The 19,207-nt window shown below is 41.4% G+C and overlaps 1 protein-coding gene across 1 annotated transcript in view; it reads left to right on the top strand.

Moving 5' to 3' along the window:
* The first annotated feature begins 220 nt into the window (after positions 1-220).
* The window catches only part of meis2b (Meis homeobox 2b), a 32,259-nt gene continuing 13,272 nt past the window's right edge, over positions 221-19,207 (top strand). Inside the window, exons 1-9 of the mRNA XM_030722334.1 lie at positions 221-639; positions 939-1,171; positions 1,847-1,988; positions 2,210-2,260; positions 2,490-2,540; positions 2,644-2,790; positions 5,262-5,376; positions 12,986-13,125; positions 16,095-16,171. Coding sequence (XP_030578194.1) covers positions 628-639; positions 939-1,171; positions 1,847-1,988; positions 2,210-2,260; positions 2,490-2,540; positions 2,644-2,790; positions 5,262-5,376; positions 12,986-13,125; positions 16,095-16,171 — 968 coding nt within the window. The 5' untranslated portion in view covers positions 221-627. The remainder of the gene's footprint in view (positions 640-938; positions 1,172-1,846; positions 1,989-2,209; positions 2,261-2,489; positions 2,541-2,643; positions 2,791-5,261; positions 5,377-12,985; positions 13,126-16,094; positions 16,172-19,207) is intronic.

Below are 19,207 nucleotides of genomic sequence, written 5' to 3'. Positions count from 1 at the left end.
CAAGTAATATGATTTTCAAGTCTTGTCCAAATTCAAGCGTTAATTGTAGCAGATGGTCTTTTGTTCACTGTCCTTTCTCCTGGCGATAAAGCGATGAATGAACGTCTCGTGTAGTTTTATTTCGAAACCAATGACCGGATAAAAATGTTTAAAAACACGCAGACTTGACGGGGGGCTGGGGGCTGGGGGCTGGTTGCACCCAGCCTTCTCCCCTGCGCTCCGTCATCAGCGCCTTCTTTAAGCGGCCGCAACCGACCTGCGGACAGTGAGCGTGTCGGCGCGCAGAGACATGGACGCGAGGACGCGGAGTGCAGAACTGACCCGCTGACCGTGTATTCCTGAGACAGGCACAGCGATGCTGGGAACTACATCAAACTCGCAGATCTGACAGATTATCGCCTCCCCACTCTGAACACTCACAGGAACCTGTTTGCCAGGTGTCAGCGCGCCTTTCTTTTTGGTAACTTGAGGACGTCTGCTGTTTTGCTCTCATTGCGCTGATCTTGATCATTACCTCCATGCCACAGAACAGGACAAGATTATAACTCCCTCTTGGATTTAAAAAATTACAATTTAACTGCGTATCCGCTCCAAACTCCTCTGTACACGCGGAAACTGCGCACGGACATGGCGCAACGGGTACGTTTATTCTGATTTAAATTGTTTGCACAATGGAAATCCAGTTAATCACAAATCATATTTCAGTAACTGCGATTATCCCAAGCGTGACGCATGTGGCTAATTCAGGAGGAGATTTTTAGACCATAGACAGCCTTAACTCTGAAGTCTAACACTTTGAAATGGATATAAGAACAACTTCGTTCAAATATACTTTTTTTCTTTATTAAAATAATCACTGTGCTGATTCTATTTTTGAACGTACAGGGAAATGTTGATCACACGTTCATGCATTAATGCAAACTTCATTTTCACTTCAGTATGATGAGCTGACTCATTACGGGGGCGCGATGGACGGAGTCGGAGTTCCCACCTCCATGTACGGAGACCCGCACGCGCCCCGGCCTCTGCCCCAGGTCCACCACCTCAATCACGGAGCTTCCCCACACCCGACGCAGCACTATGGAGCCCACGCTCCGCACAACATCATGCCCGGCAGCATGGGCAGCTCCGTCAGCGACGCACTGAAGAGAGACAAGGACCAAATCTACGGGTGCGGACAGAACGATTATTATTATTATTATTATTATTATTATTATTATTATTATTATTATTATTATTATTATTATTGTTGTTGTTGCTGCTGTTGAGTGCAGATTGATGTTATAAGGCCATGGAAATAACTGTAAATTTGACGTGTTTGGGGTCATTTAAGCAAAACAACAAAACAAAACCTTTTTTTTTGGCCTTTCAGCAGAAAGCCAGATTAACATTTGATCCAAGCTTCATACATAAAATGTATGAAATAATTTTTTGCCTTGCAACTGATGCTCAGCTCGTTTCTCGGTAGCTTCGAGAAAGGACTCAGTTAACAGGTTGTTGGCACGGAACACATCTCGTTATATTGATACATTTCTGTGGAGGGAGAAATAAAGATTTCTTGCAGGGTTCAGAGCTCCATCCATCCATCCACCCATTTTCTTCCGTGTATCCAGTTCAGGGTTGCGGGGCTGCTGGAGCCTATCTCAGTTCCCATAGGGCGATAGGTGGGATACACCTGGACAGGTTGCAGGGCTAACACAGAAAGACAGACAGATATTCACACTCACATTCTAGACAGTTTACTATCACCAGCGAACCTACAGAAACAATATTTGCTGGTTCTTTGATGGTTCATATCTAGGCCTTACAGTGGCTTCCAACGGGCCTGTTGTCACCTGTTTTGTAGCCACCCTTTATTCCCTCTGCTGGCTCTGGTGTTCGAGAAGTGCGAGCTGGCGACCTGCACGCCCCGAGAGCCCGGAGTAGCGGGAGGAGACGTCTGCTCCTCCGATTCCTTCAACGAAGACATCGCCGTGTTTGCCAAACAGGTACGAACCCACAGGCGCGCTGAGAAAAGGAGAGCCGATTTAAATCTGAAATAAGGACAGCATCAGCACTGCACTCAGCAAATGTGGTCAGACAGCTGGACTGCAGTTTAATGTGGAGGATGAATATCAAACCCCGTCTCTCTTCAGTCTTCTGAAAGTGAAAAAATTATAATAAGGTTAATAACATTTCCTGACGCCTTTCATTTCCCTGTCCTCTCCAGATCCGCGCAGAGAAACCTTTATTCTCGTCCAACCCGGAGCTGGATAACCTGGTGAGTGCTCCGCTCTCTTTCTTTGATTCTCCGCTGTTTTCTGCCCGCACAGCGGGACGCTGCAGACGTGCCCAGGCAGCCCCGTACCGTACCTTGCGCACTCACTAAAACCCTCTTACGTTATTAATCAACAAAGTTAATTACATTATTATTATTATTATTATTATTATTATTATTATTATTATTATTCTGTAATCGTCTAATGATTTGACGACTTTCTATTTTTTAGATGATTCAAGCGATTCAAGTCCTGCGGTTCCATCTCCTGGAATTAGAAAAGGTAAATTTTTTTCTGTGACGTGGCAAAGTGATAATTGTTTTTAATTAAGCATTTCAGTCTCGTCAGAACCGGAAGAATCTAAATGAAAGACTGGCATTGGCAGGTTCATGAGCTCTGTGATAACTTCTGCCACCGGTACATCAGCTGCCTGAAAGGAAAAATGCCCATCGACCTGGTCATAGAGGAGAGAGACGTCTGCAAGTCGGACTTTGACGACCTGTCAGGATCCTCCACTAACCTTGCAGATCATGTGAGTCAGCCTTATTTTTTTATTATTTAAGGGTGAAATTAGTTGAGATTCTGCCTTTGTAATATGTAAATTGTAATGTTTTGGGTCCATCAAACTGTATATATATATATATATATATATATATATATATATATATATATATATATATATATATATATATATATATATATATATATATATATATATATATATATATAGCAAAAGGCCGCAAGGAATAAAAAATTGAGTCTGCATGTCAGCCGAAATCCTTTGGCATTTAAAAATATGTCTCGACAGAAAAGATTTGGTGGTGTTTTGGCAGCATTAATGAAGCCTTGAGCTGCTCTTATTTGGGAACACAGAACAGTACAAATAGTTTTTATTTGTTTCATTTCTCGGTTTGCATTTCTCTGTAAATGCCGAAAGAAAAGCGCAGCGGCTGCGGTGCGACCTTCGCAGAGACAACAGAATTATTTTAGCTTGAGCACGGGAGGCCTTTCTGAGGCTGCAGCCCTGTTGTGTGCATTACATAGCACTTCCTATTTTTGGTACCTCTGTTCATTTGCTAAGACATTCTGTTTGTGAACTAATGCTTATTAGTTATATTGTTTTATTAGTTATATTGTAGCAGCACCAGTTGTCATAAGGCTTCATTGACAAATTGCTAAAACAGGTTGACTCCCCACTTCACTGATTTTTTTTATGACAGATATCAGCTGATTAGTATTTTTCTTCTTAGAAATGAATGAATGATGGGCATTTTGACACAGACAGTTACAGTGTTACAGGCTGTAATTATTTCCTGTGTTCCACTGTGGAGCTCTGAGTTCATGGTTGCTGCAGATCAAGTAAAAAAAAAACTGAAATGGATGAATATTTGTTTAAATAGATTTTACATATGAATTATAAATGTTTCAAATGAATGATTTCAATAAATATACAGAATCTCTCCAAAATATAGAATCAAGGGAGAGAATATTTTTATCTGTCATACAGTCAAATTGTGCTACATCAGCTTCAGCTTTAGTGAAAGTCAGAACTGCTAACTCAAACATACACTGGCTGTGTGTGTGTGTGTGTGTGTGTGTGTGTGTGTGTGTGTGTGTGTGTGTGTGTGTGTGTGTGTGTGTGTGTGTGTGTGTGTGTGTTGAACTGCAGTAATATTCCTGCTCCTCCTCCCAGGCTTTAAAGGCTCGTTTGGACTAATTCCATTTATTTATTACTTTTTGTGCCCAGGAAACATTTTAACTAATTTTAACTAAGTTTTTAAAGTGAAATTTTGCCTTTAAAAATTTGCATTATCACACTGTAATTTAATTAAGTCTTCTCACAAACTTTACTGAAAAGGACAATTTTTTTTCAAATGTCTAAGATTTTGGAGAAATGTGTTAAACAGTGCTGTGATCATCTTTGTGAACATCTTTGTGAAGAGTGTCGTTAATAACACGGAGCTCTGAAGCTGTTGTTGCAGCAGCTGGATGTCCAACACTGAATGCTGGGTTTTCTTTTCATTTGCCTGCAGTCTGTAAAGTACATATTTCATGCTGCGTATTTATTCATGATGATGTGATGTTCAGTAAATGATGACCTCTCTAAAATGCACTGTCTTTAGGTTGGGTTTCTCAGTGAGTACGTCCTATAAGTGTAACTCTGCCTTCACCTGAGCCTTCCCATAGGTGTGTTAACCTTAACTCAGCATCACATTCCAAGACTCTGAGGGAAATTTGCTTATTTGTTACAATTGCGCAACTGACAAGTGAACATTGGTGTTATTATAGTCAATTACATATTCACAGTACATGCTAGGTTAGGGAAGACATTAAGCCTGTATGCATGTTCATAAGCATGTTTACCTCATGTGTGCTGCAGCTGGTCATGCTAACTGTAACAGGGGCAGTGTGAGACAGAGTTACTGTACAAGACCCAGCGTTTCCCCTCGGTGAATAAAGAATATTATATCCTAGGCTCTGTTCCTGTTAACAGATGGTCTTCATTAGCTTGATAAACAGGAAAACACTCGGCGCCTCTTTGAGTAGCCGTGTGTACCGATGAGCTGTAATTATTGTGCGGCCGGGTATGAAAAGAGGGTCCGGCACTGAGAGCGTTGTTCACACTGCGCCATTGTCCCAGTGCTTCTTCTTGTCATCTGTCGAGCTCTTCATCCGATCACCATTTGCCAAACAGCTGACGCAAAGAGACTGAAGAGGGTTTAAGATAAAGTGTGAGTGGCAGCCAGTGAGCCCAATAAATACAGGTTTCACCCAGTCTGTGGTCACAGAAACAGCTGGGACACAGGAGAGTCCACATGCTGCAGAGCTGCTAAACTCTCTGCTGTTATATTCACACCTCCCTTATGGACAAATTGGTAATGTCATATTACTGACAAATTGATTGCCACACATCTGTCTTTGTGTCTTTGTTAAACTGGAACTCATACTGGACCTTACTGGACGTTTCTCATCTGTTTGCCCCTCCTCTCTCTGACCTCTCAGAACCCAGCATCCTGGAGAGACATGGATGATTCCCATTCCACACCCTCTGTAGGCACTCCAGGACCATCCAGCGGGGGACACGTTTCCCAGAGTGGAGACAACACCAGTGAACTCGGTAAGAGGGCCCACAGGCCTCCATATCAAAGGCTCGACTGTGCTGTGACCTCTTTCTTAGGCAATATAATTGTTACGGATTTGAAAAAAGCAACATGGCCACCAGCATCCTCACGTGCTCTGGAAGAGTCAGCCTATACTTATATTTAGGTATGAGGGCATATACAGTAAGGGAAATAATTATTTGATCCCCTGCTGATTTAGTAAGTTTGCTCACAGAAAAAAATGAACAGCCTCTAATTTTTTATGTAGTTTAATTTTAATGGAGAGAGACAGAATATCAACCAAATATCCAGAAAAACACACATTAGATAAAAACTACACACTGAACTGCACATCACTGAGTGAACTAAGTATTTGATCCCCCACAACAAGCTCGATTGTTGTGCTTCATGGACACACAGCCAGCCTGCTGGGTTGTATTTCACTTATTTCACTGTGTGTGCAGTTCAGTGTATAACTTTTATGTAATGTGTTTTTCTGGATTTTTGATTAAAGTGAGCAAACTTACAAAATCATCGGGGTATCCAATAATTGTTGGCCCGCTGCAGCAGAGTGTGGGTCCAGTTCCACCAAGAATTCTGGCTCCTTTTTACACCAGCAAAATAAATGAGTTGATTTCCTCCAGAATTAATTTCTGCCAGTAGTTTTTCAAGCAGCATTCAAACGTTTGCTGCTGTGAATGGTTTCTTCAGAGATTATGATTATTACGGATTTGGGAGAAAGTGACTGGCATTGCTGGTTTGGGTCTACTTGGTCTGGATTTTTGGTGACAGTAAAAAGATTATAGAATGTACTTTATGTATCTTCACACTTTTCAAGAAATAGTGTTGCTTGTTTGCACATTGATGGCTCTTTATTTTTGAGTGATGGTATTAAACTTTATGTTTAGTTAATTATGATTTGCTCTGGTGGGTACATATGTTGGTTGTCAGTTATGAATCAGTTGTGAGTGATAAAGAGATCTTCTGAGTTTACTCGAGCTGTGTGCAGTTACTGTTTCTGCCTCCCTCTGATGCCGTCCAGCCTTGCTTTGTCTTGTGTCACCCTGGTGTTCCTGCCCTTAATGTGATTTCTCTTTGGAGGCTTTAAGGGTTTTATGGCTTGTTATTGTTTTTGCACCTTTGGCTGCAGTAAAAATAGAATGGACTTTAAAGCAACTTTCCACCCTCTGCTCATCAGGTAGTAGTGAGCGAGCATTAAAGAGAACAATGGGACGATGCTCTGCAATACAAGAGAAACTCCGAAGATTCTGAGAACATCAGAAAGTGAATAGGCCTCTCGCTTTGATTATACAGACATACTTTATCATTTTCATCTCTAAATTTCAACCAAGATGCTGGCATGCATGCTGTGGTTAATCTTAATTCACACTTTCATGATCCAGAAGTTGTGTGCAGAGGTGAGCTGAGGAAAGCCACAGTATGAATGCTTTCTTTCCTTTTGGCTTTTTTAAAAACAACAGTGGGGGGGGGGGTCCACGACCTTTTGACCTGGGAGAGAATGCATAGTGGATGGGGGTGCAGAATGCCCCCCATAGAGATGTAAGGACACAATCATTAGAATATTGGCTGCTGTAGGATCTGCTGCATGCTACCTGCTGCTCCAAAGGATGGAAAAAACATACTAGGAGTAGGTGGACGGCCTTCATTTAGTTATAATATTGGAGCTATACAGACATCAGGGCATGTTTAAGCTTGCATGGAATTTAAATGCAATTAATACAAGTCAGGTGCACAATGAGCATAAGTCTTCACATTTTGCTCATTGTGCCCCTGAGGTTATAAAGCAAAGCAACACAAACCTCGTGGCGACTTCTCTCTTCTTACTGCAGAACCCTGTTTGTCCAGGTCACCTCCAAATCCAAGAACAAGTTCCTGCTGTTCATTCATAACATTTTCTTTGCCTCAGTTAAAGCTTTGAAATGAAACTTTTAGCAGACAGGTGTGCTCTCATCATACACAGTGTTAGGAGTTGTTCCCGTTTCTTTTCTCCCGTCTTCTTTGTCAGGAAGTTTCAAAGTGCACCAAAATGGAACGCACGCTTTAAATCAGAGCTAGCGCTCAGTGTCAGTGCTGCCGTGTAGCAGAGAGGAAAGAGAAGACTTTTATAAAAGGGTTTTAAAATATAAAATGAAATGTATTTGTTTAAATGCTGAATATGAGCGTAATCCTTTAATTTTATGTGTAAAATCTGGCTAAAATAATGAGAAAATTAGTGACATATTCATCATTATTTGAACAATCTGGACTGGAGAAAAATAGTCGAGAAAAAAGTACAATTTCTTTACCCAAATATGTCTTTAGGTCTAATTATAAATCACTCCAAAATAATGTGCAGAACAAATATTCTAAAGATTCCTGTTTGTGTTTACAAAAGTGCATTTGTCTTTTATATCAGGGATGTATTTACAAATAACTCAGTGTAATGTTTATGTGTGATTTTCACTAACAGTTCCTTAATGTTGTTAGGAAGAACATATTTGGAAATATATATATGGGAAAATAATCTCATATATATATATATTAGGGGTGGGTCTCGATTAAAAAAATGTATCTAATTAATTACAAGCTTTGTAATTAATTAATCGAAATTAATCGCATTTTAATCACATTTCAATATTTAACATGATAAATATTAATTAAAGTTTAGTTGATGAATGAATCAATATACATAAGCTTAAACTTCAAAATGTTGTTTATTTTCCCACCAGTCTGCTACACAGACCAACGAAGGGTGGAAGTGCTCCTGTGATGAGCAAACTCCTGAAATTAAAGTTAAGCATCATAACTGGATAGTTTTATTCAACATTAATGTCTCACTTGTTATAGTTGAAATTAATCATCAGCTGTATTCCTTGATGTTGAAACGTGTTATGCTTGTTTTAACAGCTTATTTTGAATGAAAGACTTAAAATTAAACCACAAAAAGGAGAAAAAGTTCGTTCTCCGTTTAACAGCTGTTTTTACACAGCTGTGCTTCACACTCACGGTTGCTAGGCGACATGGTGAGGGCAGGTGATGCTGATATGAAGGCTAGACGCTCACAGCCGCTCACTTCCGGCCTTTGTGGTCTTGTGGGCTGCGAAGGACGTGCGCCGGGTCCTTCGAAGGATGCGGCCCCTGAATTTGGACAGTGTGCGTCGATATAATCTGTATGCCGGGAACTCGTGCACTGAGAAACGTTCCACGGTGCAAAGTGCGTTTAAAATGCATTAAAATTTTTAATTCGTTATTTTCCCCGTAATTAATTAATCGAAATTAACGCGTCAAAGTCCCAGCCCTAATATATATCTATAAACAGACAATTTTTTTTTATATCAATAAACTGCTTCCATTTGAAATGAGCCATGGTTGGGCGACAGGAGGAATCAAACATCGCTCCAATAAAACTCTTAACCACATGGGGTGAAAAGGATGGTGTGGATCTCCATGTATATTGTGGTGTTTGTGGTATCATCACTGTAGTGGGATATCATTAGCCAAGCTTCCAGGGTCTCATTAACCTTTTAAAATCCACAGTGATTTGGGAACACTGAAGTGCTGGTGATGTAGCTGCCAGTCCCTGCTGACCGCTGGTAGATGATCCATTCTGTATCTGGCTGGCGGTTTGGCACATGGCTGCCTGCTCCGCTGTAACCTCCCAGTTTTTGGTCTTGCAGAGAATGCTGTATTTGATAGCTCAACCCCTCGGGTTGACCGCAGCTAATGGGGTTGTGCTCTCCCAGGAGTGTTTGGAGTCTGGAGATGCTGAGGGGGAGGAAGTGTCCATCACAAAGGCTCAAATAAAACAAAAGGCAATGGGAGGGGCTCAAAAATATCCTGGACACTCCTGCTGAGAACTGGAATGTAAGGAACAGGATGTGTTGTGTCTTTTTTGTCACATGCAGAGCCTGGAGTCTGGAGGAGAGACTCGAGTACAGTGGAGGTGCTGGCATGCCAGTGACATCACAGTTTCAGTGAGACTGTGGGCTGCTGCCATCTTTCTGGATCCTAGAAGTTATTTCAACAGGATGAGCAGATTTGTGTATTATGTGCCAGTGATTGTGCATGTTTAACTCAAGTTTGATTTCAAACAGATTACAACAAAACTGTTGTAATCTGTTTGTGGTCACAGAGTGGAGGCATCCTCTGATTGGCCAGAAACCACACACACAGACACAAACGGTGTGAACACAAAGAGCATTCTGAGCTTATAAAGGACACTTAGGAAAGGAAATTATGCCTACCATTTAATTTTGAAGACATTTGCAATGCTGTGAAGACCACAAGCAAAAGAGCCATTTTTATATGTCAATCTTCTAAAACAACTAAAGGATGAAAGGATGCATCCCATAAGGCAGACTCATCCTCTGTAAATTCTTATCTTAAATTATTTGTGCACCTTTGTTAAATTAACAATCTGACACTTTCACATATGATGTCATGAATCCCTAAAAGTGGATTCAGAAAGCAATTCAGCATTCCCACATACATATCCTTGTATGTGCAGCAAATGTGTGTTTCTGACCTCTGAAGTTTCAATTTCTTAAATAGCTCTCACTGCCAGGTGGTGCTGTGAGCACAAAACCTTCCTGCCTTTAAACCACTTTGAACAGATTCACCTCCCCCCGAGAGTTTCTAATCATCGTGCTCACAGAGAGGATTCCTCAGCTTTCTGTGCTGGAAAGCTTCCAGACTCCTCCACTGCAAGCTGTGCATCATGTGTAATAATGGGAGGAGTCTTAAGGTGTCAGTGATGATGGATCAGGGCCTGCTGAGCTCATTAGACAGGCCATGCTGGCTTTGCATCAGTGATGCTGCAAGGGGTGTGACAATCAGTTCTGCTAGCTGTTTCACACTTACAGACATATGCAGGGAAAGAATACAAAACCATTGAAAAATCAACTTATGATTTTTCTTTCTTTCTTTGCAAAAATTGAAAAACCACAACACAAAGCCTGCATCCAATAAAAAGATAAAACATTTCTTCATTCCTTTTTTATTATAATTGTTTTTTTTATTTATACACATCATTTACACACATTCACGTGCAAAAGCTTAATTCCCATAATTCGAGGCATACTTTAGCCTTAAGTGTAGCCAGCACTTCCAGTTAAGACTAGAAAAATAATAGTCATAATAATAAACACAGTAATATCCACATGTCCATAGATATAGATATTGATAGAAAATTTACTGGGGACAGAAAAAGTACCAAAGTAGGATCAAGATTTTTTTAGATGTTTTCTTTATTACACATTATTACATATTACATACTGTAGCAACAGTGAAGATAAATCTGGGAGAGAATAAAACAGTGACACACAGTCAATCAAACATTAACTTACTGTTTGATATTTTATTTGTGTCCTAAACACTTTGCTACTGGGGAGGCACGATGCCTTCAAGTACACACATATACACACACACATATATATATGTGTGTGTGTCTGTGTGTTTGTGTGTATATATATATATATATATATATATATATATATATATATATATATATATATATATATATATATATATATATATATATATATATATATATATATAGACTGGTGATGCAGTATAAGAGTAAGCTGTGGTAAGAGGGGGTAGAAAGGATAGGAAGACTTCTTTTGATTTTTTAGGGTGCTGTTTTTTTGTGTGTGTTTTTCTTCGCCCTGGGGCAATACTCCAGTCATCCCTGCGGTAATGCCCACCCCACCATCCTCCCCACTCCACCTACCCCCTCTTGTGTCACGTGTGCAGACACTGGGAGGCAGGGATAACTATGGAGGGGGAGCAGAGAAAAAACAGGGTGGGGGGCACAGGGGCATGGGAGACTTGCACTGGCATATGACTGCACCGTCACACACTGGTTAGATTGGCCGAGTTGCCGGAGAACAGTCAGAAGCGATTAGTGTAGCAGAGGATCTGCCCTGCGGCTTTTCCCTCTCTGGAGCAGAAGAAAGAAAGACGAGGAGAGGAGAGGAGAGGAGAGGAGAGGAGAGGAGAGCAGAGGAGAGGAGAGGAGAGAAGAGGAGAGGAGAGGAGAGGAGAGGAGGTGGACCAGTGGTAGAGTGGTGAGGATGAGGGGTGGGGGAAACATGCGCTTCCCTTTGATATGATTAAGCTGAGCAAGTCCTTTTCTTTCTTTCTTTCTTTCTTTCTTTCTTTCTTTCTTTCTTTCTTTCTTTCTTTCTTTCTTTCTTTCTTTCTTTCTTTCTTTCTTTCTTTCTTTCTTTCTTTCTTTCTTTCTTTAGCTGTTATTCAGTGGATATTTTATTATTCACCATATTTGGGCAGTGGCCAGTGAAGCTGTATTTAGTTTGTTAGAAAGATCATATCACCGTCTATCATCTCATCTGAATCTTACTAGTTATTTGAAACTGTTGGTCTCATATTCAGGTAATGAAAACTGTCTTCAGAAGTTGAAATGAGAATGAAACTTCATGCTGGTTACTTATTGTCATGTTGAAGTTACCAGAGACTGCAGATGGAGAAACAAATAAGAATATAGGAGTAGGGGACAGAGGCAGTGTGAATATAGGTCCTGTCTGTGAGTTACAGCTGGTAGACACCATCCGTAAAAACTCCCACAGCCCCTAGAGCCTGACCCTGGAACACAGCCTTTTTAATGTCAATATTCATTAGCTGAAATATTTATGCATGAATATGGCTCATATAGGCACAGTTGATTGATGCATCTCTAAAAACAAAAAGACATACTAGGGCAAATCTTAAGAAAAGTAGGGTTCCTGTCTCGCCTCAGGGGAGGAGTCTCTCAGATGCATTATTCACATACCCTCCAGGCAGGCTTTCAAGGCTTCTCTGCCCCGAGGGCAAGAAAAATAACCACCACTGTTAAAAGTAAATCATCTCGGCTGATGCACAATTAATGGCAGAGAAGGAGAGAGACCGGAGTGCGAGCTGGAGTGAGTTAGCTAGTGGGAGCGGAAATCTCAGCTTAAAGGAAGCCTCCTGCTTTGGCCCATGCCAGTTTCCTGCTGAAATCAAACAGAGATGCTTCTAATCGCAGGATCCAGAGCCAGGCACGATGCTGTGATGCAGACAGGCTGACATTGATACTGTTGAGGTGGGGGTGGAGGTCGGGGGTTGGTCAGTGAACACATGAACACACTAAAATGCAAGGTGATGGATTCACACTCTAACAACCCATCCACCCACGCCCCCTCACTCTGCCTTCATAGCCCACATTGCTTGTGAGTTGAAACACAGTTTGATGGCATTGGGTTCATACTTCATTTACAAGCCAGACTTCTTGTTTTTGTTTTTCCCTGCGTTTGCTTGAGTCTTATTTCAAACAGGGGTCACATATAAATGAGCGAACATAGAACTTAGTCTGACTACATTTTGAACATTCATTATTTCATGTCAGGCGCACAGCTCCCACAGTCATTACCTCATGTCAAACGCGTGGCTCACATTGAATTAATAACTCTTGGTTTTACTGAGCTCCTACGCTGCAAACTCCTCTTCATTATCCAGTGGCCGGGGAGTCAAAGAGAGGTGAGACAAATAAACTTGTGCTGCCATGCCATAAAGGCGAATGCGGCTTTATCGAGAGATAGCGCCACATTAAAGCTTCCTTATAATGACTTCTTTTCTCTGTAATTGCAGGTGATGGCCTTGACAACAGCCTGGCATCACCCGGCACAGGAGATGAGGATGACCAAGACAAGAAGAGACAGAAGAAACGAGGCATCTTCCCCAAAGTGGCCACAAATATAATGAGAGCTTGGCTATTCCAGCACCTTACGGTAAGGGAAAAGACCCTCATTCAGACAAGCCACATCCAGCTGTGGCTTTTTACATGTCTGCTTCTCTGCAATAGCACCTCTACAATGTACATAATGCTAGAAATGAATGTTGTCTAACTCAGGCCCCTTCATCAGGCAACAGTTGTTTGAAATGATGCCTCTCCATCCCAAAATAAGCCTGGCCTGCATTTTCCAGAAAGGTCTTGAAACTATGTTCATCTTTGTTCCATTGCAAGAGAATAAAGCAAAGAGGAACTAGTGAGGAATGGACCTTTGTGAAACACCCGTCCAGGCACTTTCTTCAGAAATCAACATCAGAAGCGTTTCATTCAGGAGGAGCAGCATTGATTCTGAGCACAGCAGAGTGGATGAGCAAGTCCCACAAGGACAGCATCACCTTTTATCCAAAGTCCAAAAGATACTATGGTCACATGGTCCTCACCTTTTCTACCTCTTGCACTCTTAGATGTGCAGCAACCCCTCCGTTGTTTAGTTTGTAAAAGGCCCACACAGGTCCTGGATGTCGAGTAATCTCTTCATTTCCAAAGCCTACCTTTAGATTTTCCCGATAAAAAAGAGGATAATTGAATTATCCCCTCTCTGTTCCCATTTCCTTTCAGGCCTAATTTGTTAAGCACAAGTATTTGCCGTGGCAGAATGTGCCTATGAAAAGTGTGCAAGGGGACTTTGGCCTCTCAAAGGCCTTTTGCAACACCCAAGCGATCAAGCATTCATCAATTGTTCAGCGTGTGAAAGGAGTGGGATTATGTTTTGTCAGACATTGCAGTGTGGTTGGCTGTCTCTGGGGGCAGTGGGGCTATTTCTATCCTCCAGTAGCTGTACTCTCCTGCTTTAGTCATCTGTTCTTAAGACTCTTAAAACTTTGCCTTGGAAGGGATTTATATAGTAAGCAACAGTGCGAGGCTTTGATACATTAGATTATTCATTCTCTGCTCATTAGCCTGGTGGGATCGCTTGGTTTCATACAAGTCTTCATCTCTCCACGTTCAAAGGCTGGTGTCAGAGTTTGAGTTTGAAGCGCAAACTTTAAATCTGCTTCAGTGTTAAGTGTCATGTAAGGATCAACTGGAATTCATTTGTCTCTCATCTGAGATTTAATCACTTGTTTCCATATAACACCCATACATATACAACATCTACCTTAGGCTGAATTTCTAAGAAAATAATAATCATTAATTTTCTTGCATAAGTTTTGGCAACAAATTCTCCTGCCTGTGTTTTGATCTGCGTTCCTCTACAGAAGCAGCTGAACTCACTCTCTTAAAGTCTCTGACGTGCCCATAAATTATCTTTAGCAGACACAATTCTGACATCTGTACTCATCATAGTATAATTGCTGATTGCTGCAAGCACATGCTTTTAAGATGGCCCGTTCCTTTGTTGTGCTCTGACTGCCGGAACTTTAGGACGTTTTTGGATTCTTTTCATGGAAAAAAGTCCCTCCTCCACAGTTAGGACTCGAGCAGCCCAGAAAACCTGCTTGATATTGCACAGTGCTGTTTCGTTCATCTTGGGACAGTTGCAGAAAGACTGAAAACATATTAATTGCTAAACAAATTGCTAAACATTTTATTAGCACAGACTAATGTTCAGATTTTGATGAAATTTAAATTATGAAGTTTATTGTGTTGAAATATAGTAATTTGTAACAATGTAAATAAGATTTGTGATCTTTGATTCAAATTATACTGAAAAAACTGGGCAAAATCATTTCTTTAGTTGGGGTTATCAAATAGTGAAAGTCAATTAAGTGTCAACCAAGTGTAGCAATAATGTCATCAATACTATATTTTTCCTTCAGAGTATTTTAAATGCCTGATATAGAAACTGCACAGAGGACAGGAGAGTGTTTTTCTCTTTGTTGTTCTGTCTTACAGCTTTGATTTGGCACTTTGAGCAACCATTTGCTCTTCTGTCAGCTGTGAGCTACAGGGGGGTTAAAAAAAGCACCCTCAGTACATATACTCAGTACATATACTGTGTGTTCTATTGTAAGTGTCTGAATATGCACCTTTTCTTACTGGAAATTCATTTTTGGCTCTCTCTCTCTTCCATACTCTCTGTCTCCCATGTCATATTGAGCCCTTGGTGAAAAACTGCATACTGTACATTTGCTTGCATGTGTGTATTTGTATTTATAAGCCTGTATTTGAGCTAGTGTGTGTATCAGGGTTCATTTGTGAATGTCAGAATACATTAATATAATAATATATATGCATGTGTGTGTTTGAATTTGTTTTCTTGCTGTTTGTATTGACTTTGCCTGAAAGGCAGTTTAAAAATGAAGTACTTGGAAGCTCATCCTTCACTGATGACCACAGGAGGCGGCTGCTGGCCTGACAACAGCAGAATGGAGACTGGCCCACGACCCTTCTCTGAGTACATGGGTCACCTCTGTCTGCCATCTGCCACCCTCCTCCCAGAGTCTCACATACTCAAGCACATACAGAGTTTGCAAAGGGGCTGGGGCCAAAGGACAAGAGGATGAAGCCGAGGAATGGCCTGGCCTTATTGGGCTCCAAACAAAAGGCACCATTGTGCCTCTTTATATACCACACAATCATTTGTCAAGCAATATTAAATAATGTCAATGCTGTGACAGAGTTCCACAAACCTTTAGTTTAACATGTTTGCGATACCAAACCAGTACCAGGCTGTGTTTTTACAGAGATTCCTTGTGAATTCGCTTCCAGGACTAATGAGAGAAACTAGCACAGAATATGATTCCACATATACTCTGAGCAGGAGTTTTTTCTTGAAGTACTTGTATTCTATTCTATCTATCTATCTATCTATCTATCTATCTATCTATCTATCTATCTATCTATCTATCTATCTATCTATCTATCTATCTATCTATCTATCTATCTATCTATCTATCTATCTATCTATCTATCTATCTATCTATCTATCTATCTATCTAACTTCCACTTCTTTGTTGCTCATAGCACCCATACCCGTCAGAGGAACAGAAAAAGCAGCTAGCACAGGACACAGGTCTCACCATCCTTCAAGTGAACAACTGGTAAGTCTAAAATCAGATGTAAGCATCTGCATTTGATCAACATTTGAGCATAAACATTTGACTGTCCTATCTATTCACTCGATTGCAGTCTCTGCATCGTACAATGCATTATATGCAGTACCAGTCAAAAGTTTGGACACACTTGTCCAATCATATGGGTGGCTGTTGCTCAGTAGGTAGAGCAGGTCACCTACTGATCGGAAGGTCAGCGGTTCGAATCCTGGCTACTCCAGGCTACATGCCAATGTATCCTTGGGCAAGATACTTAACCCCAAGTTGCTCTCCGACCGTCCTGTCGGAGTATGAATGTGTGTGAATGTTAGCCAATTAAAAGCACTTAGCTTAGTAAACATGGAAGTGCTTGTATGAATGGGAGTGTATGGGTGAATGTAAAACATGTTGTATAAGCGCTTTGAGTGCTCATACTGAGTAGAAAAGCGCTATATAAGAACTAGTCCATTTACCAAATCTCACTTGACTTTACAGTTTTTCTTGATTGGTTTGGTGCAGTTCAAACAGTTAATGTCTTTTTTTAAACAATAAAACAGACTCACCTGTACAAAAGACACTAAAACAGTCAAAACCTTTTTCACAAATGTCAAAACATAGAAAGTCAATCACTTCAACTTTGTGACCAAAAAATAAAAAGCTTTTCACCACTATTTTAAGACTTAGACACTAAATGGTGAGTGGCGGTTCTCTGGGTGAACATACCTTGTTGGTGTCATAGGTCAGAGGAGAATGGCCAGAATATTTCATACTGAAAGAAAGGCAACAGTAACAATATACTGCTTGTTACAAACAAGTTATGGGTATCTCTGAATGCACAATACATCAGACCTTGATACAGATAATCTACAGCAGCAGAGGATGCCACTCCTCTCAGCTAAGAACAGTAAGCTGAGGCTACATATCACAGACTCTCCAAAGCTGAACAATGGAAGACTGGAAAAATGCTTTACCCCTATGGCCTCCACAGTCACAAGATCTCAATCCAGTAGTGCATCCTTGGGATGTGGTTGAAAGAGAAATTTGGATGAACAGCTGACAAAGCTATAGCAACTGTGTGATGCTATCATGGAAGGAAAAAAAAAAAAACAGTTCTCCCTGCAGGCAGTCTTTGTCCGCCTGGGAGCTTCAGGGTCCTGTGCAGTATCTTAGTTGTTCCCAGGATAGTGCTCTTCTGGATCTCCCAATTTGGGGGGTCACTGCCCCAGGTGTTCCGATTATCAAGGGGACCACTGTTACCTTCACCTTCCACATCCTTTCTAGCTCTTCTCTGAACCCTTGGTATTTATCCACCTTCTCATGTTCTGTCTTCTTGATGTAGCCATCACTTGGTCTTGCAACATCTATCACTAGACTTCTTCCTTTGTTTGTCCATCACTAGTATGTCCAGTTGGTTAGCCAGGAGGAACAAGCTGTGAGCACAAGACTGATAGAGGCCGGGGATCAACCACACAATGCAAGACCCGAGGTGCAGGCTGTGCAGAGATGCCCCTGAGACAATTCTGTCATGTACTGCTGTACCAGGCAAGGCAGAGAGGACCCCAATGCAGGACTTGGAGGCTAGAGCTTCAGCTTTATTTGAGTAAACACAGGAGATACAAGGCTGGTCGGGAGCCAGCTGCACCAAAACACGAAACTCACAAGAAACTTAAAATACTAAGGGCACACAGCAGGGAAAGCCAACATCGATGGCAACACTGACGAGGACACAATAAGGAACAAGGGAAAACACAGACAATGTAAACAGAGGGATAATGAGGAAAGTGGAAACATCTGGGGAAAACAGGTGACAGCACACGCACAGGAAGCAAAACCAAACATAAAGAACATGGGACAAGGGGTTGTCAAAATAAAACAGGAAGTGAACAAACATAACATAACGCAGACTAGACACAACACGGGGGAACAAGTCCACAAGGAAACATCAAACAGACCTCAAGACTACAACACAAGAACCAGACAAGGAATTAACAAAAACAGAAAAAACACAACACTGAAGACTAGACATGGCAGGGAAAACATAGACACCTGAAGTCTGTGTAGATTCTCAGTCATCCAGGTCATAGTAGTCTCTGGAGCTTGAAAAAGGCGACTGGACTTCTTTTTGTTTCTTGAAGACGTTTCACCTCTCATCCGAAAGGCTTCTTCAGACACCTGAACACAAGAACATGGGGAGACAGATACATCGAGGAGAACAGACGCAGGAACACAATCAGCTAATCAGAAGGTTGGTCTTTAATGCCTGGCTGATCCATTCAGCATGCCAAAGTATCCTTGGGCAAGATACTGAACCTGAAATTCTTAAAACTCCTCCACCTGGGGCAGCAACTTGGCCTCAAGACATTCGAGATTGGTACCCAATCTCAGATAATGGGGCCTGACCTTATGTCCTCTAGCTGCAATAGCTGTTGCTTCTTGCTGGAACACTGAGCTCCTAGGTGTTTTGATGTCTTTGACTAGATAATGGGTGTCAGACAAACCATAGGTCACACTTCATGTAGCATGTAGTAGCATTCCTTGGTGTTGGTCACTTGGTGTTGGCTCTCACTGCGGTATTGTATCACTTCCTGTTCCTGTTTCGGAGCACAGTGTTTTGCTGTCTGTTAGCTGTTATATCTGTATAACTGGATTTATCTGGATAACATATTTTAGTGTAATCTTCACCTACTTTAAATAGCATACTCTTTGCTGAATCACCTGTATTCACATTACTCACTTTATTTGTTTTTAGAAATTCGCTAGCTTAGCTTAGCTAGTAGCTTAGCCCTTAGCCGACTCACTACCAGCATGGCTTCTTCTCCTGTCTCTCCTGCACTTTCCTGCTCTGGGTGTCACATGTTTAGTTACTCCTCGGCCTCCTTTAGCAGTAACGGTACTTGTAATAAATGTAGTCTGTTTGTAGCTCTGGAGGCCAGGCTTTCTGAACTGGAGACTCGGCTCCGCACCTTGGAAATTCCTACATCTAGCCAGGCCCCTGTAGCGGGTGCGGACCATGGTAGCTTAGCCGCCGTTAGCTCCCCCCCAGCA

The sequence above is a fragment of the Archocentrus centrarchus genome, chromosome 24, assembly GCF_007364275.1.
Source record: "Archocentrus centrarchus isolate MPI-CPG fArcCen1 chromosome 24, fArcCen1, whole genome shotgun sequence".
NCBI classification, from domain to species: Eukaryota; Metazoa; Chordata; class Actinopteri; order Cichliformes; family Cichlidae; genus Archocentrus; species Archocentrus centrarchus.
Note: the sequence above shows the minus strand (reverse complement) of the source record. Positions and strands in the feature narration are given on the sequence as shown.